General features: G+C 48.8%; 2 protein-coding genes across 5 annotated transcripts in view; one reads left to right on the top strand and one right to left on the bottom strand.

The window, feature by feature from the left end:
• Positions 1-19,816, top strand: part of TSC22D2 (TSC22 domain family member 2) — a 23,023-nt gene extending 3,207 nt beyond the window's left edge. The window contains exons 2-4 of one of the 4 annotated variants that reach the window (XM_021394690.1): positions 11,904-11,975; positions 17,226-17,277; positions 18,308-19,816. In XM_021394690.1, coding sequence (XP_021250365.1) covers positions 11,904-11,975; positions 17,226-17,277; positions 18,308-18,568 — 385 coding nt within the window. In that variant the 3' untranslated portion in view covers positions 18,569-19,816. Of the gene's footprint in view, positions 1-8,625; positions 8,900-11,903; positions 12,013-17,225; positions 17,278-18,307 lie in introns of those variants that run through there. The other 3 variants (XM_021394692.1, XR_002438000.1, XM_021394691.1) reach the window with 3 other exon arrangements.
• SERP1 (stress associated endoplasmic reticulum protein 1) lies at positions 21,239-23,077 on the bottom strand. The gene is made up of 3 exons (XM_021396537.1): positions 22,899-23,077; positions 22,738-22,813; positions 21,239-22,668 (listed from the first exon to the last, which is right to left on the bottom strand). The coding sequence occupies exons 1-3, from the start codon at positions 22,980-22,982 to the stop codon at positions 22,628-22,630; spliced, it is 201 nt and encodes a 66-aa protein (XP_021252212.1). The 5' UTR covers positions 22,983-23,077; the 3' UTR covers positions 21,239-22,627.

Here is a 23,125-nt window from a genome sequence, read left to right as displayed (position 1 = left end):
GGGGGGGGGGGGATGTAGGAAGGGGAGGGCACCTCAAAAAAATCAGTTTTCTTAAGCATTGCATCTGTGCTGATGCAGGCCTCGTGCTCGCTGCAGCTCTGACGCCGTGCTGGGGGCAGGAACTCTGCTCAGACATCTCTAAGGCGTCCGTGCAAGCAGAAGTGGTGCCGTGGGCAGCTGTGCTCCAGTTCAAGCAGTACAAGCCGTAGTTAGCTGCTAGGGCTGCAGCTGATGTGCCTGCCTTAGGGGGACTGCTGACAAACGTTGTGCTGAGAAGGTGTGATTTTTAAACTGGTAATTTTTTAATGGCCCGATATACTAACAGAAATAATTTTAGTCATTTTAACAGCTTCTGTTCATTTTGCATAGCTTGTAGTCCCAAATGTTTATATAAACTGTAGTAACAGGTGTGAGTGTGCCAGATAGATCACGATAAGGGGAACTCACCAGCAGGTGGGATGCCTTTGGTGGGCACTGGTGAAACAGGCCTTGGATGGTGTATCCTGATCAGTGATTTTTTTTTTCTTAAATTATTTTTGTGTTTTTGTTTTCAAGTCCATCCATGTTGCAGGATTGCTTTGTGTGGTATTAGTTTCTGAGGAAGCGCTTTCGGAAGCATGGCCACAAGAGCCAGGAGTGAGAAACAGGAACGGACACTGTGTGCTGTGTTCACTGTACATGCCACGCTGCGATGTGCAGTAGAGAAACCAACTTGTGGTTATCTTTGGAGAAATGCATACTTCTCTGTTCCGTGCTTCTGTGCTGGGAGATAAAGCCTCACCATTCACTAGAGTGGTACAGAGTGGAGCGGTATGGCAGGGAGCCTCTGTCGGCTTGGAATAGCTTTCTTTAGGGATGCTGATAAGCAGGGAGAGCTCACTTTAAACGTGCCTACACATCACACAAGGTAGGAGATGGGGGTCTGTGGTTCCAAGCTTATTTCCCTCCTCCCTCAGGCAGCAGCCTGACTTCCACCATTTCAGACCAAGGAGAAAAGAAAGGCCCAGCAACTTTTTAGGTGCTACTTTACTTTGTCTTTATTTGCTTTACTCGCTGAGAAGGCTTTATTACAAAACCATTGCTTGTCTGCTCTTTGTGTCTTGTTCCTGCTTTTTTCTTTCCAGATGTTTAAATCACACCAATACTCCTATGGGCTTGTTCTCCAGTGCTTTACGGACTGAAATCAGTGGTGAAATAGTTAATGAAGACCTTCAAGTGTCATTAATAGGCTGAGAGTTGACACTGATAACACTAATAGGGCACAATAGGAGTTTGCTCATCATGAGTCATTGCTCTGCCTGCAGGTTCAGGAAGTGAGCACTTGGCTTTGTTTAGAGGATTTACTTTGTGGTGGTGAGAGCTAGAAATTTTGTGGAAAGTGTTTTTCCTTTCAGCCCTAACGTGTGACATGCCAGGGGGGTGGGTCGCTGCTGGGCAGGTGTCTGCAGTTCTTCTCACACCTTTGCCTGTATTTAAGCATTCATTATACGTACTTGAAACTTACTTTGCATGGATTACTCTTAGGGTCATCTTCTAAAATTCACGAAGGAATGCTGTGTAGCTCTAAGTACCTTGAGTTCATCTAGTAAATCACTCACCATTTGGAACATGGAGAGGAACTCCATTAAAGGTAAGCTAGTGTGGGGAGGGGCTTTGTTGGAAGCAGACTGAGAACTGCAGTGAGCGGCAGAGGCCTGTTACGAGAAGCAGCTTCTTGTCTGAGAAAGTTCTTCGTGTTATTCCTGCCTGATCACCTACTGTTTTAAAGTGCTCTGTGTCTCGGGTAGAAGTGGAGGTGTGAGGAGGAGTATATAGCATGACTGATAAATTGTTCTGTCTTATCAATCTGCAGATGTAGAACTGAATTTTTTGCAAGGCATTTTCTCTAAGATCCTTCAATTTCCTGCTTTGAATAGTCCATTACCCATTGAATAATGCAGAATTGGGTAATGGTGAAATCTTATCGAGGTGGGTGGAAAGGAAGCAGGGTCTGAAGGGGAAAAAACAAGTACCCTTGGCACATCCCAGTCTTCCTTTAAGAAGCAAAGATGTGTTATTTACTTTATGCATCTAATTTGCTAAGATATTAAGAAGAAATACGTCCTGTACTAATTATGAAAGATCTACAGGGTAACTTAACTTTATTTTCCTCTCTAAATGTGGCTACGAGCAGAATAAGCAGCAGTATTCAAGGATCTGGGAAATAGTGCTCTCAGTGAGGCAGCTGCGAGCCTTGCAGTCCACTTTGAATTCGGTATGTGGCAAAATACTGTGGAAAAAAAGGCAGAACTGGGACTCAAAGTTAGGCGGGCCTTTAGTAGCGGTGTGTTTCAGGATCAGTGTTTGTCAGTTTTCACCTTTATGTCCATATACACAAATTCGTAGTCAACAAGCATCATGTTCCAGCTGGCTTTGTGCTTTTTTTTTTCTTTGGCCCTTGGGAGAAAAGAAGTATGTTGCCTGTGTTAAAGGAATGTTACTGAGAAAGTTTGTTCAAACCTCCTACATGCTTGGCAGACTCTGGGGGCAAGATATTACCAGGAGTGCTGGAAAAGGAGCGGAGTGTCGATCGCTTTCCAGAGATATCTGACCAGCTCGAGCTGGGCAGGCTGTATTCCAGGAATGCTAATGAATGGCTGCAATTGTGAATGTCCTCTGCAGCAGCTGAACTGCTGGCAGCCTGGTTATGCAGACCCACACAACACACCTCTCTGCTCAGTTAAGTCACTTATTTGTATAGTGTACAAATTGTTGCTGATAAACGTAACCAGGGGAACTGAGCTCCCAAGACCTGGTTTGTATGTAATACAAGGGCAAAACTGAGGAACAGACACTAATGCAGCTTTGCTACCAACTGCTTTGCGTTGCCCTGGGTGCGTATTTGTGAAGAAAAATGGAAGTATTCTGCAAATGCATACCAGTAGGCAGTACTAGAGTTGCAATGCTGTTGATTATTGACTGTCCCTGTCTTCACTGTGTTCATAAGCGTATCAAAGCTTTGCACTGTACTGCAGTTGCAGAGGTGAATAGTTTTCTGCTCTCCTAAAGGCTCCTGTTAGAGCGTTTGTACAAATGGGTGATGGTGTGACACAGACCTGTGCTGGAATCAGGAGTGTTTGGGAGATGGTTGGGATGGGACCTGGAGGTGAACACTTTGCTTGGCGATACCAGATGACAGTGCAAACAGCACTGCCGTTGGTTGTATTGGGTTCTTGCTGTAATTCCCGTAACAAGCCTTCCATAAGGTCGCTCTGGCAGTGTGCTGTTTTCTAGGTCATGGCACCTGTTCTGCATTCTGTTTTGACTGCTGGAAGATAGCTGAGCAGAAGAACATGGTTGCTCACCTGGCAGCGATGGTCCCCAGTTATACATTTCAGTGCCTTTGTTAATGGCAAGTCAATGTAGCCTTAGAATTAATGAGGAATAATTGTTTCAGATGAGATAGTTATTAGAAGGAAGAAGAGGGAAACACTTGAAAGAAACTGACAGATGGAAGCAGTTGATTTTGTTTGGTAGGCTGTAGTGTGTCAGCTCTGAAATAAATGGTTCTCTGTACCTTGTGCTCCCAAGTCCAAGCATCTCCACTGCTGTAGGTTTTCCTTCTGTCCCCTGTGGAAGAGTGCAAGTGTTCCATAGTCAGCTTTTCTCTGAATGCTGTTTTGTACGGCAGGAATAATGCCATAGCTTCATAGGAGAGTACTGAAAGTTCTTATTAAAAGTTGAATTTTCCAATACTTAACAGGATGGCTGCTGAGCTACTGGAGCGGGTTTCTCACTGCTGGTAATCCCTTTTGGATTAGGTGACTCTGCAGCAAAAAGGAATTACTCCCTGTGATGGTACTGGCTGTTGGAATGTTGGACCATTGCATTTTGAGGCGGCTGCGTTTCTTTGGTTATAAAGCTGGCCATTAGTAGCATCTGGTGCTCTTGAAAAATGCCAACTTTGCTGACACACAGAACTGATGAAGATTCTCTAGGATTCTGTGGGAGTCTTCTGCTGAAGTCTGTTTTAGTTCTGGAAGATTGTTGGCCTCGGGTGTTTGCTTTTATTCCTGTATCTGTTGATGCATAAATACAGAATTATCTGTAGTGACTGCTGAAGCTGCAGTTTTCTGAGCAGGTTCTCCAGAGGTGCACGGTCACTTGGACCTCAGTGTGAGGTTCTCTTCTTTCTTCTTGAAGTCCCTTTAAACTTCATAATTTATAAATTCGTTTTGCATTGCATGTTGCAGCATTGAGTGCTTCTAAGTGCTATGTATTGTGGCATAATCGATTCTACTCATGTAGGGTGGGTGAGCTGCTTCCTCTGCCACATGAAGGACAGCTGGATGCTTGTCTTCATTTTTCTCAGGCAAAATGAAAGTATTCCAAGAGTTTTTTGTACGTGTTCCCCCTTTGAAACTAGGAATAATATCTGTGTCGTGACAGCTTGATTGAACTCTTCCAACAGTGCACAGGGAAGGTAGAGATGTTAATTGGTGCAGTAGAGTGCTGTCAGCTGTTGGACACAAGGGTAGCTGCTGTGCTGGTGTGGTGCGCAGTGAAGTTACAAACCAAGCAGGCCTGTCCCAGGAGCAGGCTGGTGTGGCACCCTGGGTCCCCACGGCCCAGCCCTGTCCCCAGCCCCAGCTGCTGGGCTCCTGCTGGTGCCCAGGAACACCGCAGCCCTGTCTGGCCCAGCAGTGCTGCCTGAGGGCAGGGCCGTGCTGGGCTCTGGGCCGAGGTGCTCCTCTTAGCAAAAGCTAGAATGGTGCAGGGCCCACAAACACCTTGACCATCCTTAGGAGGGCTTTTTTTATGTTTCTGTGACCTAAGGGGTGGCTTTCACACTGAAAGTGCTTTGCTTATCACTTAATCCGAGTGCAGATTTGCATGAAACTAGGTACAAGTTCTTTACAAATGGTGTAGAAAGGCAAAGAAATAAACTTGCAGTATTCTACTTATCGAAGTTTGTCACATGCAGTCTAGGTTCTGATTTCTTTTTAAAAAGCAGAGTACTTAGTTAAAAACTTTGCTTTCCCCACTGATGTCACGTGAGTACGGGCAGGGAGAATGCTGCTGGGTCCAGGTGTATCTTGTATTTTCTTTTACTTGCTTTTTTCCTCACCGATCTTGAGATAAATATTTCTTTGTCAGAAAAAACATCTTAAACTGCTGTGCGGTAACTGGTGTGTAACTTAGTTGTGGGGAAGAAACTCTATTTTGAGCTGTTTCCTATGAAAATGAACACTGCAAGCTCTGCAGTGCCACTTTCATCAGTAATCACAGGTGCTTTTCCTTTTCACCTGCAGGTTCGGTGGAATCCTGCTTTTTGGACAAGGGAGGCAGTAGGAGCCTGATCCTCTACAATAAGTTCCTTTGTATTAATAAATGCTTTCTTCTTTACCAGCCAAGCTGAGCAGAGTAAGAGTTGATGTCAAAATTCTTTTAAAAGCATATTTTCTAGACTTAATGCAGTAGTAGCGAATGTGGATCTTCCTAATTCAGAGTTATTGGCTTTGCTTTTCCTACATCTTCCTTTCATCTGGTGTGTTGACACCTACTTTTTAGATGTGCTCTGAGCTTGCTGTCTCAGATCAGATATTCTGCAAAAGAGTAATACGTCGCAGTGATGTTAACCAACAGGCTATAATAGATGCTGAAGACGATAGGTGATAAAGATATAATAGATGATGAAGATGGTAGGTGATAACCAGCAGATAACAGAGCTGCATCCCTTGTGAGGTGAAGTTTGAGGTGTTTGTTCACACCCTGTAAGTGATTTCCAGGTGTTCTTTATGTTGGGCTTGTCGTGGTCTCCCCAGGCGCGGGCACTGATGGGCCTCTTCTGTGGCTGTCCCCAGTGGAGCTCCTGCCACCTTGCTGGGATGGAGGAAGACTTCCTGTGTTGCCATTGACTCTGTCAGCTTCTAATCTCTATTTGTCTCTCTGGGAAGATATTTTCTGCTGTGTTGTTTTGTCAAGCTGTTCAGTGATTCCTGAGCTACGTTGTGCTGTACCCTCCCTACAACAATTAAGATTAACTTTACTTAGTGAGAAAGCGATTAGTTTGAGAAATCTTGCACTTGTTTTGTGCTTAGGCTTAAAAACAGACTCACTCTGGTTAGTCCTTACGCAGCTGTGAGTTTGCATAATGAAAATTCACTCTGGCTGATAAGTGTAGCAGCCCTCACATAATAGCTGTGCTGTACAGGCACGGTGCTGACCCTCGGCACTGCGCGGCTGGGCCAGGAGTGTGGTCGGGGTGGTCCTGGTGGTGGCAGTGGGCACCTTGTGCTCCAGGCTGCCTTCGGTCCCTGCCTCGGGACTTCCTTGTGCACAGAATAAGATCTGTTTTCTTTTAGCTTGAGGGTGTTGTTTTGAAGCAGTTCTTGGGATTATTTCTGGCTAGCAAGTTGTTGGGAGGTGTAATTGGACCTAATCTGCCTTGATTTCCAGGTAAGGTGTTCTGCTGTGTTTGAAATATCAACAAGGCTAGGTCACGTTCTGTAGGTTTGTTGCTGGTCCTTCTCTGAGGGAGAATGAGAATGCAGAATGCTTTCCCTGCAGCTGGGGGAGCCCTTCCTGTCATCTGCAGTCAGTGCTCCTGGAGCTGCGTGCACCGCCCTGGTGCTTTCTGCTTTTCAGGGTATGTATTTCAAATACAATGGCTTTACAGAAGTATGCCAGCTGAGCTCTGTAACTGAGCACAAAAGAAGAGAGTTTTAATCTTGATTTTTTTTTTTCCTTTTTTAATTCCATGTTGACTTTGCCACACGTCTTTTCGAAGTGTCTCGTGTGAGCTTTGTACTCTGGTTATTGTGTTTTGTAGGAAATACCATTGGACCAAGGTTGCAGGAGGAGGTATAAGTGAAACGTCTGTTAAAAGAGGAGTGGAGAAGGAATTCTGTTGTTAGGTTAAACATAATCGTGAAATACCATAAACTTCACACAGGGTTCTCTGGTAAGCTACTGCTAAGGAATGGCAGCCCCTCCGTGTCCCCAGGTTTGGCTCCTCAGTAAACCACGCTGTGTGTCTTCATCTGCAGACCAGCAGCCATCCGTGTCCGTTGCAGGTTGTAGCTGGTAACTGAGTTAAGGGCAGCCTTCTGGTGGTCAGTACAGCACTGAACTGTGAGCCAACTTGTTTCAAATGCTGCTGGGCAGCACCGTATCTTGTCTGTGTAACCTTTAGAAACCAAGGAGGCAATCATTTGTTGTCCAGCAGTGCAGGTCAGCACGGGCAGTTGGTGGCTGTACCTTCATTTTCCTTGATACTTGAATTCCTTGCTGATGGCCCCAGTAAAGACACGTTCATATAAGCTAATTGTTCTCTTCAGCGAGATGAAGCTGTGTGCTAATGTCTCTTGGCTGTTAAATACTACCTGCCATTGCATAGGGACTGAATGAGTTTGCTTGCTGGCTTGATCTTTGGGCTCTCTGAGTTGGTTTTTTCTCAGTGACTTTTGCCACTGTATAAATGATGTTGATGTACAAAATATACTCACATCTTTTCTGTGCTATGATAAACATGGCTAAACACCTTTATTTACAGGCATGTTGGCAGGTTCCTATAAACTTTGTGCAAAGAACAAAGAAGCTAGAAGCTTGCTGAATTTCCCATCCTTCTGATGCAAGAGCTTCACAGTATGATTAATGACCTTACTTCTAAGACTAGGAGCACAAGAATAAAGGATGTTTTACTAATACGTTCTATTCTTAAGCTTACTGCTGCTGTCTGAACTTTGTGTGCAATTAGCACTCTAAAGCAAAGTTCTTTACTCCTTGCTTTCTACCAAAAAAAAAAAACCCACCAAAACAATACAATGGAAGTGAAAGGCAGCATGATTTCAGAATATAAACTAACCTCTTTCTGTACTGCTTTCTATTCTGTTTCATAGTTAAAATTTGGTTTGTGCCTGAGTTGATCTAATTCAAAGGAAGAACTTTATTACTAGCAATATTGTGAGTCTCAAGAAATTGTGAGACAGGCGTGTGGGCTGATCTGGGGACTTAAAGACCAGAAAGCTTCTGGAGCAAAAGCTGCTTGATCTCTCCTAGAATCAGCGGGGAGTTCTACCGCTCTTGGAAGAGGTCTTTTCTGTTCTTTACTGTTCATTTGGAAAACAAATCTGATCTTAAGTTTTCAACTTTTTCTGCAGGTAAAACCCATAATATTTGTACTCTGATTATACTCATCTGTAAAGGAGGAAAAAATTCTCATGTCTGCTACTTCAAACCATGCAGAGACTGTAATTGTTCTCCATCTTCAGTATTTAATTTTCCCACCTACAATTCTGATTATAGGAGGAAAAGGAATGTGATGCATCTTCTTGTGATCTTAGATGAACTTTGGTAGGCTTGTATCCTTCGGATGCAGTTTGTATCCAAAACTGTCCATGAAATGTAAGGACTCAGGAGGGCCAAATCAAACAAATTTCAGCCAGTATGTGTATACCTCCATGTAAGACAGAAGTATTGCAAGTTTGATACTTCTGCAAGATTTTTATTTTTTAACTTAGATTCTGTTCTGTGGAATTGCATTCAGCTACTCGTTCCATGGTTTATACTTGTGCAGCTGATTGTTGCTACCAGACCGTGCCACTGCATGCTTATCCTTATTGAACTGCATCCTTTTCATTTCAGACCATTGCTCCAATCAGGCAAGAGCTTCCTGAATTCTATTCCTGCTGTCCAGAGTGCTTGCAGATCATCTGCAGTTGTAAAGATAGTCTGTACTCCACTGTCCAAGTCGTGGATTAAAGTGTCCCATAACAGACTCGGAGGAGACCCTGGAGAGCTCTGTTTGATGCATCCTTCCTTTCTGCTGATCCACTGGAGAGCCACATGTACAGAGTAGTTGATCAGTTGGACCTTCTTTGTGTAACCCACCACCTTAATCACAGGAATGTCATGCAAGGTGGCATTAAAAGCTCTACTAATTTTATAATACTATGCTTATATCTTGTATTCTTTCTATATGAGGCCTGTTTGTTTTTTTTCTCATAAGGAATTTGTGTTTGTAAATTTCTGAGAAGGTATCCCATGCTGCTTTGCTTAATAATAGATGGTTCTACTTTGTGTTTTGTCAGAGGTATTGAACGTGGTTGTCTGACCTGTTTGAGCGTGAAGAGCGCAAAGCGAAGCTGGTACTTCGGCCTTGTTTGTCTTCCCTGTCATCCCTGTTCACATTACAGTCAGTGACACTGAGCCAGAGCTGTCTGAAGTGGTGTGGTGGGAGCTCTCTGTTTCGTCCCCTTGGAGGAGGTGTGATGTTGCTCAGGAGTTCTGGGGTTTGTGGCCCTCAGCTGCTGCCACGGTTCAGTTGTGTGGGGAGCGCCCGCGCTCCCGGCCCTCCTCCAAAGCTGGCAGCGGCAGCAGGGCCTGGTGTGCAGGCTGGGGGCTGTGCCTCCCGCGGCCTGGTTTCAGTGAAGGCATCTGTCTGGATACTTGCAATGCTGCCGGCTTTTGCGTGGTATCTCCTGTAGGACTTCATAGAGAAGCTGAGGCTTTTTTACAGAGCGGGATGTTCGGTCTTCCTCTGGTTGCCTGTGGCGGTCTCTGGGACTGGAAGCAGGTGTCCTCCGCATCCTGCTCTCCCCTGCAGGGCTGGAGGATGAACTAGCGCTGCGCTGCTGTGGCCGAGGTGGGGCCCCTCTGGCTGTGGAGCTCTGCTGGAAGGTGCCTGCAGCTGCGGCGTGCTTCGGGGCAGGGGCCCAAGGGCTCTGCCTTTCTCATCGTAGGCCGGTTACAGCGGTGTCAGAACGGCTTCTGACATTTTGGCTGTTATGTGGCTGATAGATTACACTACTTCTGTATGCAGTTTGCTCAAGTGATTCCTCAAACTGAAGAGTCATTAGTAATTCTCTAACCCTTTACTTTTTAATGTGGTTAAAAATAGGTGCCTCAGCAGTCTGAAACTCAGCCATGTCAGCTCAGCCTGCATGTCAGGCATCGCTCACGTTACCGCTGCGGGTTTACTTATTATTAGGTAGTGCATCTCCCTCTATTAATACCTTGCTAAGATCTGGCTATGGAGTAGAAAATGTTCTCTTAATTGTCTGAGCGATACCAAAAAATCTCAACAGCAGGATGTACAAGTGAGAAGCTAACAGGAAAGCTTCATACCTTTCCGGATACTTTAAGTTTAGTAGAAGTATACTGCGTATTGGGTATCGGTGTAAAAATAGCTCGGATGAAAGACAGGCCCTGTGGTTGGAAGCCACAACTTTTCATACCTAGCAGTAGCAGTGGGGTTTTGTATACTGCAAGTACATGTATCTGGGAAGATAAATGACTTTCTGTTTACAGCTGCTCTCTGAGGAAGAGAATTTTCACATATCTCAGATGACTGAGTTAGAAGAGCTTGGGCCCCATCCTCCCTGGAAGCAAAGGAAGGCTGTTCTATTTGCAGATGCCAGTTGCTTTCTTACGCTGTCCCTCTTGTGCTCAGATGCCCTTTACCTGTTGTGTCCCTGCGTGCTGCTCTTCCTGTCATTAGTTAACTGTCACATACGTAGTGCGTCTTCTGAAAGTGTAAGAATCTCTAATCTGAGAGCATGGTATTTGTCAGCTTGATCAAGCCACTTCTGTAGTGGGCTTCAGGCTGAGTTCTGTCTGTGTGGGAGGGTGAAGGTGAGAGATGGAGCAACAAACTCTGCAAACAAGTGGTTCCTGATGGTTGCTGATATGCGGCGTTATTGGCCTTGCAAGGTTGTTGGGAGGCAAATAGCTTCGAAGGTCTGTTATGGTGCTGCTGCTTTGGTCTTCTTAAATGGAAAGACCTAAAGCAGCTGTTTTCAAGTTATTTAAGAAGTACTCTTGTTAGGTACCTGTGCTTCTACTGTTAGTTTAATCTTCTGCTTTAAAACTCAGGATAAAAAAGCATGAACTATTAGTGGCACTTCTGCAGGTTGCTAGCTGAGTTGTGTTCTCCAGCGCTGCTGTAGCTGCACCGGTGTGAGGATAAACTGCAGTGCTGGAAGAGGAGCTATTAAGCTGAAGTGTAATGCTCTGGCACAGCTGCTAGCAGTGAAGGATTTTGACTTTGTGCTTCATTTCATATTCTGTAAACAGCAAGCCTGCAGATGAGTCCTCAGATAACTGTGGGCTTCAGACTGCACTGTTGGCACTGTTCTCTCTGTGGGGCAAGCATCTCCGAGCCAGGAGGGTCGGGCTGTCGTAAGAGCTGAGTGGCAGAGTCTGTGCTGCAGTGTCCTGTTCTCAGAGCAGTTACCATCTGTGCTGTGTGGGTGGGCAGAGGCAGTGCCCCAGCTGTGCAGGTGGAGCAGCACTGGCCCGGCCATGCATCAAGGGCAGTGTGGGGCAGCTGTGACAGCCACTCACAGCTGTAGCACTGCCTTAGGTTCTCTTCCACTTTGAACTTAACCTGTTCTGCAATTGCATCTTAGTCCTTCATGGCTTAAATGTGACGTATGCAGCTCTGATTCAGAGGCCCAGTTAGAGAACTCTCGTGTTTCTAATATAAAGCAGGATGTGAAGTAGAACAGAAATACTGGGTGCTGTTTGCGGAGACGTTTTGTGAAATACTGTGGAAAACATGAAAGGTATCCTTGAATTTAGGTCTGTATGGCACTAGTTACACAGAGTACCTGTAGGAGACGGTCAGCGTGCTAGGACATGTTTCAGTAACAGCTCTTATAGTACAGACCTCACTTTTGAGAAGGAACTTGAAATAGCATGAATACCCGTAGGGCTTGGGGATGGTTTTTTTTTAATCAGTGTGTCTCTAATGGAAACCCACGGAAACATAAGGATTTCAGACAGTAAGCTCTTCTAACTCTTGGACATGAGTGTAACCTGTCTGGATAGCTAACTTGCTTTGTAATGCAGGTAGAATAAGAGTTGGCCTTTTTATTACGTACCCATTTTCAATATCTCTGTTTGATTCTTGGATCTCATAGGAATCCGTCAACCGCATTCTACCAAGCGTTCCATTTCAACAAGTTACGTGAGTCAAAGACCTTCTGGGATAGGTATGGATGCTTCAATATGGAATGCATACATGCTGAGGTATGCATGAACAGCTTTGCTCTATGCAAGTTTCTCGTCATTCCATTCGTGCAGAACTGTTGCTTGTTTTCAGAGCTTCATGTCAGACTTCTGCAGCTTAGAAGTCTGAAAGCAGTCATGGAATTGAAATGTTTGTACTGAAGCTTGAAACTGAACAAGTCTAAAATACTGTGACTGTTTTTTTCCTCCTTCCATTATGCATGTATCATACATAATGTGTAACTGAAAGAGTTTAATGCTGGTCAGCTGTTAGCTGGCGTTCACTAAAACGTTTACAGCTTCCTTTTCCCCAGAGAAAGGAAACTGTCACTGTGACTCTTAAGTGCTATATCAAAAAAACAAGTTGTGAAAATGTATTTAAACACAATCTTGATGAAGCTGAAATCTATTGGGCTCGGGGCAAGGAAAGGAAGCTTTGTGGCTTGCACGTATTGTGCTTCAGTTAAGCTAGATGAGTAACAAACGTGACCCATGACAAGATGTGAGGATGAAGTCAAGCCGCTGCGTTGGCATTGAACTCATGGCGAGAAACTGCAATGGAGTGCAACAAAGTCATATTTGCTATAGGTATGGCTTGTCAGAGATGCATTACTAATTCATCAGTAGCTGCAAGCTGGTTCTCTCCCACATTTAATGATTTTTAAGGTTTGTTTTTTTGTCAGCGCTCAGTCCTGGTGATTGTGACCCCGTGTCTCGTGATGCTCTGGCCTGTCACAACACTCGTGCTTAGCCAGCTCTGTGGAGTGCAGATTCTGTTCAGTTATCTGAGCACTGATAACGATGTCGTCATTGTAATGGCTGCGTTTGACTTGAGAAGGCTCTTCAACTTGCCAGAACTTAACTGAATCCTTCAAAGTTTGCTTGGCAGTACTTTGTGTGCGGTACAAAGCGTGTTGAACGCGGTACTAATGCATCCTGCTGGGTTCTGCTCAAGTGCTGGCATTGGGCAGAGTTTGAAAAGCTCCCCTTCCTTTTGGGATGAACCTGGACAGACTCGTGCTCCTGCATATCAGTGAACCAGGCTGTGGGGACTTGCATACAAATGTGGCGTGGAAGCCAAAAATACACTTAGAGGTTTCTCCTTCGCTTGTTTCTCTGGTTTTGTGTCTCTTTTCTCGAAACCATTTATTCTTAAGGCGTGGAAGCAGATTTGAAAACAAACGCAAAACCAACTGAAATTGCTTGCAAGTAGGAGGCAAGCTTCACAAATCCTAGGTTTGTGAATAATGTTCAAAACAAGTACTGGAAATGTGGAATATAGGGGTGTTTAAAAAAAAGAAATAGAGCAATGGAAGTGCAGACAGTAAAATAGAGCTAAAAATCAAGTTTGTTTTCACTGACACACCATGGCAGGGAGGAGTGCTGAGGACACTGCAGCCATTAAATGTTAGGGAAATACTCGCTGTTACTGAGATGCTTGAGAGAAGCCTGCAGATGCTTTCCCTGCTTCACCTTGACATGGGTGTTGCTCGGAGCTCAGCGTAGCTCCCGTCTCTGGCCCTGCTACAGGGAAGGCTGAGAAGAGGGACGGGGCCTTGCTGGCACTTTCACGTGAGTCTGCATGATTCCTCTTCTGAGGCGTGAATGTTCTCTGGGCAGTACTGCTAGCACAGGATCTTCAGGGGGGGTTTCCTAAAACGTAGCCATTAATTTTGGAAAAGATGAATTCCAAGTGGTATGGTTAAGCTTCCATTGCATTTTAGAATGAAACATTGAAGTTTCACAGTGGAAGCTCGCAGAATGTGGATTTTTCTCATCGTGTGAGCAGTCAGATGTATACATTAGTGTTGCTGGTGAACATCCCTCTCGTGTGAATGTGATGGATTGGCTGATGTCTCCCTGCGACAGGCTGTGCCCAACTTCTTTTCCCTGCTGTCTGTCAGATGAGGTGCTTCTCTCTGGGGAGGAAGGGCTGTGTAACATCTCATGCTTTGATTGCAGCCTTATCTGGAGGTTGTTTTAAGGTGGAACTTCCCTGATTTGAAATTAAAAGCCTTACAAATCCATCTGAAATGTTTTAAAAATAACAAAAATATCAGGACTACGTTTCTTTGATGTTGGCTTCTCATGGAAGGCATGGACAGTGTGACTGCCCTCATACACGGGGGGGAAAAATGGTTTATTCTATTAGTGTAGCCTGATCTTAGCAAGACTGTGAAGGAGCCACATTGTACATCCCTGTCCAAACCTCAAACCAATTCAACTGACTCACTGTCTTGTTTCCCCTAAATAATTCAAATATTTTATAGAAACTCATGCATGGCCTCTGAGATCAATTCTTATGTTCTATTGAATAATTGATCTTCAGAGCTTCATGTTAAACTGTAGAAAACTTAATTGTCCTGGGGAAACATGTACTTGTTGGACAGAAGAGCCAACTACTGGGTGGCTTAACCAGAGCTGCAGCAGAAGGCAGGCGCCTGCCCTACCCCTGAGGCTGTGAATTCAGCCCACGCATCACCAGCCCCCCCGGGATGGGGTCTGCATGGCAGCCCTGGGCAGCCCGTCCCAGTGCCTGGCCACATCCGAGGAAGGAATTCTTACCCACATCCACTTGGAACCGCCCTGGCACATCTTGAGGCCATTCCCTCTCATCCTGTACCTTGTCACTGAGGAAAGAGGTGGGCACCCACCTGGGTATGGCCTTCTGTAGAGAGCGTGGGGGGTGCCCCAGAGCCCCCTCTTCTCCATCCCAAGCAGCCCTGCCCACTCAGATGCTGCCCATGAGCCATATTTTCCAGCTTCCTTGTAGCCCCACTGCTCTCCTCTGCATGTGCTTGAGCAACCCAGCATCCTTTCTGCAGCAAAGGGCCCCAGATTGGGCATGGTATTTGTGCTGTGGTCCCACCAGGGCTGAGAACAGGGACATTGCTTCCCTGGTCCTGCTGTCCATGCTCCTGGCCACATGGGCATGCTGCTGGCTTGTGCTCAGGCAGCTGTTGGCCAGCACTCCCCAGCTGCGGTGCCTTCAGCCTGCACTGCTGCCCAGGTTTAACTGTTCACTGCGACCTGGGCCCAGCCATGCAGCCGGGTGTCTACCTGGCGAATGGAAGTCAGTCCAAGGGGCAGTTTTCCTGGGAGAAGTCTGTAGGAAACAGTATCAGTGCTTTGCTCGAGTCCAAGAAAACAACTTCCATAGCCTTTCCTCCTCCATGGAGTGGGTCACGTTGTCACAGAAGGAGATGGAGTTAGTCAGGAGTCAGGTAGGACCTGCTTTTCACAAACCCGTGCTGATGGGCTCTGATCACCTGCTTGTCTCACATGTGCGGTGTGATGGCACTCAGGGTATCTGCTGCCTGACCTTCTCTGGTGTTGAGTTCCCTCCTCCTGCCCTAGCGATCGTGACACTTCTTCTAGCTGCTTATAGAATATTTGTCTGCTTCTTCGTCCTGGTTGGATGGTCCATAACATACTCCTACCATGATATCTTTCCCCTCCTTGCCCGGAGGTGCTCAGCCTTTTCATCAGCACAACCAAGCTCCATGCAGTCCGGACTTCCCCTGACGTAGAGGGCTGCCCCACCTCCCCTCCTCTCCTCTCCTTTCCTGCCCGGCTCTGCTGTGAGCCGAGCTGTCCATCCACCGCTCCAGGTGTATGAGCCACCCATGTCTTGCTGAGCCTGTCATACCAGAGTGCTGGGCTGGGGCCAGGAGTTCCACTGCTCCCTGCCTGTTTCCCATGCTACATGCATTTGTGTAGGGGCGTTGAAGTCAGCCCGTGTCACCTGGAACAACTTTCTTGTCAAATGCTCAGTGTTTTGCTTGGAGAGTACAGGCTTTATTGGCTTAGCAGTGGAGGCTGTTACTGTCTCAGTCTCGAAAGCAGATTCCCTTTACGTGTAATGGTCGGCGTTGGCGTTCCGGTGAGTCTGGATAAAACGGGCTGGTCCAAATAGCGGCGTGCTCTTCCAGTGGCTGGGCCTTGTTTCCTGTATGTAACCAGTATTTCCGAGCATGCTGCTGATACTCACGGTAAAAAGCCATAAGCAGGTTTTCCTTACAGTGTGATTTCAGTCAGCGTTACGTATTTTTGAAGAGGTAAGTTTCCAGCCCTGACTGCCAACCTTGCCTTTTTCCTGCACGCTGGCTTTTTTAGCGTGGCTGCACCGTGCTGATAGCAGCTTGCCGCTGTGCGGGAGCCTATCGCTGCTGGCGCTGACGGCCTGGCGAGGTGCCCGCAGCTGCAGCCCCGTGTCAGGCGTGGGGCTGCAGCTGGAACGGGATCTCGGGGGGCTGGCGTGGGAGGGCTGCACGTGGCTGGGTGCAGGCTGTGCCCTCTGCCGTGCCCTGGGACGGGCTGCAGCTCTGCTCGGAGCGGGGAGATCAGCCTGCAGAATGGGGACGCCTCTCCGGCGCCGCGAGTCTGACTCTGGGGAGATGAGAGTGATTCTTGGGTGTTTCAGTAGGGTGGCTTGAAAACAGCCTGAAAGCAGGAAGGCTTGAATCGCCGTAATGTAGGATTTAAAGGAGCGCTTCAGAGCCATCTGCATGCAGTGAGGAGCTGCTTTCCTGCCCTGGTGATGGAGCTGTCCTGCTCTGCAGTAGTGCAGCTGTGCAGTGAGGCTGCTTAGGGCTGCCAGCAGCCGCCCGCAGTGCACTCTGCAGATCGCTGCGTGCAGTCCACGAGCGTTCACTGAGATGTGGTCAGCGCTCCCATGGAGCCCCCGCACGCGGGACGTGTCTCTTCTCTCTTCTGTTGGCTGTAGCTGCTCGGTTGCAGCGCTGTGAAGGCAGTGCTGATGGAGCTGTTTGGTATAGGAAGTCATCTTTAAATGAAGCCAGAGGACAAATGCTATCACACTTTTTTTTTTTCAATGCTTTAAAAAAATAACTTAGCAGAAATCAAACTAGAGGTGAGGACCCCGGAATATCCCATGAATCCGTTTTCTCCCCGGCGAAGGAGGCTGGAAAATGAGGCAGGGAATGAAAGCAGCTAATTTACTGTTCATTGCAGTGCCCTGTTCTGGTTGTGGATGTCATACGTATCTCGTGAGGAATTATAAACTGGAGGAGCAATGTCTGTTAGGAGCTCCCACTGCGCAGACAGTGCGCTGTGTGCAGGGGATGTCGTGCAGGGCTGGGTGCTGGGTGCTTGGCGCTGCAGCTGTGGCCTCGGCAGTAATGCTCCAGGAATCCTGAGAGTGCCAGCAGGTGCATAGTTTCAACCAAACGATGCAGTAATGCTCTAACAAAGTTTTCTGCTTATATTTACAGCGCGTCTGGTGCAAGTGTTGTTGCCATTGACAACAAAATAGAACAGGCAATGGTAAGTAAAGCCCAAGGCTCGTGGCTGAGCGTGCGCTCCTGGCTGCGTTGTCTTCGTGTGTGTCTGTAATATCCCTTTGCTTGAAAAAAAGAATTCTCTGTACAAAGTATGGGACAAGCACAAATTGTTTTAACTTCTAACGTTAAGAGCTTCTCACTTAGATTGTTGGTCCAAAAGCATTCTTAAATGAATTTTTGCATAAACTTCTGCGAACAAGCTGATTGAACTTCGGGGGGGCTGAAAATAGCACCCTTCAGTCTCTTAGCGAGGCTCATTAATCGTTCATCTTGTTACTTCTCTGTGCCATGCTTTGCATTTCATTCGGCTTCAGTTACATCCAGTTGGATTTTATTTTGCTATTTGTTATTTCTTGGTTCTCACACACCCCGGTGGTTGGGATTGTGTAACGCCAACTCGCACCGTGCCCCCTGCTCAGACCACGGAAGCTGGTTTCAGTCAGGCTGCCCATCCTGGGCGGTGGGGCTCGGTCAGCTCCGCTGCGCTGCAGGCGAGGCCCTGCCATGCAGCAGTGATGCCGGAGTCCCGCCCACCCGAGGCGCTCACTGCTGGAAGATGGGTTTGAGCATTTAGAACAGGCCGATGTACGAGGCCCTCGGAAGGGATAGCGGCTGAAGGTCGCCGCTGTCTTCATATTAGTTTGGATGGTAAATAGATGTAATGTAACAAGACCTTTTCAGAAGTTCAGCATCTGCTCGTGTTCCTCGGACACTGTCAGTGCTCCTGGTGCTTGGCAGGGGGAATCAGCTGCGGTGGACGCAGGCGATGAGTTGCTGTGTGCCGCAGCTTCCTTACCGCTGAATGCTGGAAACAAAGATTTTGATGCGAGGGCCGCTTTGTACTGAATTAAGGAGTTAGGTTAATTGTCCTTGGAGCTTATTTTTGTATATATTTTCAGGGAGAAGCGCTTCAGCTTTCCACCGCGGTGGAAGCGGTGAGCAGTGAATTCTGGGCTCGGGGTGGACGGGAAGCGTTCTTGCAGCCGGTGTAACTGTCGACTTGTTCTTTGCAGGATCTAGTGAAAAGCCATTTGATGTACGCAGTAAGAGAAGAAGTGGAAGTTCTGAAGGAACAAATAAAAGAATTAGTCGAAAGAAACTCTTTACTTGAACGCGAGAACGCACTGTTGAAATCTCTTTCAAGCAACGATCAGTTATCCCAACTCTCAACCCAACAGGCCAATCCCAGTAGCACTTTGCAGGCGCAGACGGTGCCAGCGCAGCCTCCGCCGCCAGCACAACCTCCGCAGCAGCCGAATGTCTCCTCAGCGTAGAGCTTTCCCGCCTCGTTTCAAAGCAGAAAACCTGAGAGCAGTCTGTCCTCGTGTGCCACTGATGTTCTTTCCACTTGATATGAAAGCGAGTAGCCATGCTTCTGTCGTGTGTTCGGCCTTCTCAGTATTAGACAATCACTCTACCAGAGCTTTCCCTCGCTGCCGTGTGGCGGCGTGCAGCCGGTGCCCGGTGTCGCTGGCGGACGGAGCCGTTGTGTGAGGCCGGGCCGCGCTGCCGCTCCCTGGGCCTCGCATCCCGGGCAGCGTCCATTCGCCCTCAGAGCCACTGTTCTTTCCATATAAGTAACATTTGCCTACATTAGTTTCATTTATTTGTTTTATTTATTACAGGGCTGCTATTTTCATAATGTCCGTGAACAATGTCACAGAACTTTTTTTTTTTTAAATTTTTTTTTAATAAATGTGTGTATCGGTAAAATGATCGGTGGGATTGCGTTCAACAGGTAAAATGTTTAGGCAATAATTGAACAAAAGAATCCTGGCATATTTCTAACACTAATGGCAATTCACCCTTGGTATTTATTTACGGTAGTGAAGATCCAGCTTGAATGTAAATTTTGTATAGAGTGTAAGTATGAAGACCATAGTGCATCTGTACAGGTAGTCACCAGTTCTTGTGATATAATAAATAATGGATGGGCTATTTTGATGAAGAAAACTTTGCTCATTTCTGTTTCTACTTTCTAATAGAGAGAAATTGCCACGATTCCTCCGCTTTTTGACATTTCGTATAATTATTATTATTTTTTTTCGGGTGGGAATAAAAAGCTGTGAAATTGTTCAACCTCCTTTGTAACCAAAGAAGCCAAGCTGTGTAATTGAGTTTTTTTTTTTTTTATTTTATAATGCACATTCTTTATGTATTTTTATTTAGTGTTTCCTCATTCACACCTTTCTTTGCTGTCTCGCATGATCTGCATGACCTATACTCTCGGAACCACTCTCGTACCTCATGTTTTTATCCAGCACTCTTATTGTAACGTGTACCAGTCTGTGAACAACGGCGATAAAGAGGCAGGACAGGCGGCGCGTGGGGCCGCGCTCGTGCGTTGCGCGGGCGGCCGGCGGCGAAGTGAGCCATCTTTTGTTCATTGAAAATGGTGTTTTGAATTTCGTATGCAGGAAACGTTTTGTTACATTGCAGATTTTAATGTATTTAATAAATGCGACATGCAGATTACGTGCAGTGTATACTGAGTATTTAAATTAAAATGTACATTTCATAAATACAGTTTCAAGAGAGACCATCATTTGTGTAAACGGATGCAGCGTGTCAAATGGATGTACCTATAGACATATATATATATTGAGACGTAGTTTCTGGAATTAAATGCTAGGAACGGAACGAAGCAAGGAGCGGGGCGGTGCCGCGGTAGCGCTGCAGCCCGGCGCGGCTCCGGCCGGTGCAGTCTGTCCGCTCGCTTCGCGCTGCGCTCGGCGCTCCGGAGCCGCGGGGCTCGCTCCGGGCCGGGGGGGCAGCGGCCGTTCCGCTCCCGTGCCGGGAGACCGGCGGCTCCGCCCTCGGTAAGCGGAGAAACGCTCCGTCGGACGGGGGCCGCGCGGAGCCCGGAGCTGCGCGAGGCCGGCGGGGGACGGGCGGGGCTGCCCGCGGGTGCTCGCCGGGCGGCATCCGTGAGGAGCGGTCGTCTCTCGCGGGAGAACGGCCCTCGGGCCGGCGCCGCGTTCCCCGCCGGGCGGCGCTGTGCGGCGCCGTCGGCCGTGGGCTCCGCCGACCACGGGGTGGCGCTGCGCGGCGGAGCGGAGCCGGGGGCTCGGGGCGGAGCCTCTGCCGGACGCGGCACTGCGGCGCCGCCCTGCGGCGGGGAGGTCGCGTCCGCCCGCGCGCTGCCCTGCGCTCGGAGCCGGCACCGCGCCTCGGAGGCTGCCCCCGTGATGGACGCCGGGCTGCGCCGTCGCGATTGCCGCAAAAGGCGGCGGCGTTCCCCTCCGGCGCAGCGATTCCCGCGTGTAAGTCAGCGGCTGCCACCCCCGAGCAGCGTCCTGTGCTGCAGGAGCCCCGGGGATGCACCTGCGACAGACGCTGCTCGGGGCCGTGGCCACGGGGCGTCGAGAGAGCGGTGTTCTCACGGAGCAGCTCCTTTTCAGCACCGAGCACCCCCCGCACGCCTTCATTTAAATCCAGCAGCCCTTCTCAAGGGGCACAGCACCAAGCTGCCATTACTGACCGTTGGCACTCTCTCACACAAGGATTGCTGCTTGTGCTGCAATTACAACAAAGCAGCTACTGCACGTCTTTCTCCCTTACCCGTGGCTAACAACACGGCTGTTTTGCCAAACCCAGCGATGCTGGCAGGTGCTAGAGCACGCTGACCTCTTGGACAAGCAAAGCTGCAGAGCTGCTGGTGTATTCTTTATTTGTACCCAAATAAGTCAGTCTTCTACAAAGACGGCCTTCAGCCAAACTTTGGACCCGAGGAGGCCAGCGCGGCCCATTCTGATGCGCTGCTGTTCCATCCCAGCCACAGCACCCGAGCAAAGCTCCGGGCAGAGCTGGGCTCCCCCGGCCCTGAGGGAGCCGCAGAGGGATCCCTTCACCACCACCGAGGGTCCCCCCACGACACTCAGGGTGAAGCGGCCCCCGTCACACCCAGCGAGACAGCACTTCACCATCCTCAAAATGAACTCAACTCGCGTTTGAGAAGAACTTTATTTAAAATCAGAGATTATACAGACTTCCCCTCCCCCATCGATTACAAAATAAGAGCTTCCAGGAATAAGGAATGTCGTCGTGTCGCACAGCCTGGTTCTGGGGCGTGGCCTGGGCCACACCGCTTTACACCACTTCCAACGATTTCAGATGGAAATATGACAACCAGCAAAAAGTCTGCTCCTTCACAGCTAAAAGACATGGAATTCATCTCTATAGAAACTCGTTTCTATTACTACTAATGTAACCGGATTTTAAATGTCTTCTAAGAAACCTGAAAAAAAGAAATCTTCCTTTAGCAACTGCATGCAACAGCAGACCTATTTCAGACCGCTTTGTTTACCGCAACAGACAGCAGGAGGCCGCCACAGAGCCGAGGCCATCAGCAATAAGGAATGATCAATAGCAGCACTTTCCATTGTGATTTAAGTTACATTCTTCTATACAGGTAAGGAGGGTTTGGTTTCTGTTTTTCAGCACTACTAAGAAGGAACTGCAGTCATCCAGAGGGAGGCAGCTTAGCACTGGATCCATCGCTGGATGACATCAAGGTGAAAGCAGGATTTACCTTAAATACAATTAGAATACATATTGCGAGACATACTATACTCTGCCGATGGTGCACACAAAAGCAGAACTGAGGGTTGGAGGGGGAGGGTCCCCGGTACCTGCACAAAGCATCCCTATCCCCACACAGCATTTTAGGACCGAACCCCACAACTCGGTGGCAGGTTTCCAAGAAGTACATACAGCGCCGCTGCAGCCCACGGCCGGGAGCAGCTTGAGAGCGCGTGCCCTTGCGCACAAACAGTTTGTGGAACCCCCGCATCGGGCGATGTCGGGAAGAGCTGCTGCGTGGCCATGCTGGCTCGGGGTAGGGACCACCCCCCGGCTCTATACAAACAGGCATTCGTATGGGTTAGGACGGGAAGTACAGGGTAAGGTTTTCTGTCGCGATACATGCCCGAGTGCCAACGCGGTGCCACACGCTGCAGCTCTGCCCCGCACACGGCGCTGGGCTGCAGGGCGCCGGCCGCTCGCCAGGAGCATGCTCTGCTTTCGTGCTCTGGCTGCTACAGAGATCCCGGCTGCCGACTTCAAACAGAACCGTCTCCAGAGGGACAGCGGCTCCTACAGATCTGAGAGCGGTGCTGACAGCAGGCGTCGGTCCCTACGTACCTACATTGCGCACAGTCTGACACGTCTACGTGAGCACGAAGGATACGTTGCTGAATAAGCAGGTCCACGATTGGGGCTCAACAACAGAACTTTATTGCTGTGTACATGTGGTGCTGCTCAAGGCACTGTGGCACGGGCTGGGACACTCGGAATGGCGGCGAAGGGCCTGGAATGCGCGGCGGGGCGGGGGCTCACATGCCCATGCGGATGCTCTGGATGATCTGGAAGATGGCTGCAAGAGAGGGGGTGCTCAGCGGGGCCGAGGAGCGGGGCGGGGCGCGGCGCGGGGCGCGGGGCTCACCTGATCCGCAGACCACGAAAATGAACAGCGCCAGCAGCCAGGGCCCGACCGACGCCTTCTCCTCCGGGGCCGTCCTCTGCGGGCACAGCACCGCGTCACGCACCGCACCGCCCCGCGCCGCCCACGGCCCCGACCCGTGCCCCGGCCCCGGCCCCACGCACCGAGGTCTTGGCGACGTTCCCGCGCTGCGTGATGTTCTTGCTGTGCTTCTCGTTGGCCATGCGGATGCGCTGCTTGGCCACCATGGTGCGGCCGCGCCGGGCCGGGCCGGGACCGCTCCGCTCCGCTCGCTGCGCCGCGTCAGCACCGCGCGGCGCCGCCCGCCGGAAGCCGTCACGCCGGGCGCCGCCCGCCGCCAACCCGTGCCGCCCGCCGCCAGCGCTTCCGG

The sequence above is a fragment of the Numida meleagris genome, chromosome 4 (genome assembly GCF_002078875.1).
Source record: "Numida meleagris isolate 19003 breed g44 Domestic line chromosome 4, NumMel1.0, whole genome shotgun sequence".
Taxonomy (NCBI): Eukaryota; Metazoa; Chordata; class Aves; order Galliformes; family Numididae; genus Numida; species Numida meleagris.
The sequence above is the reverse complement of the archived record's forward strand: the minus strand, read 5'-3'. Positions and strand labels throughout refer to the sequence as shown.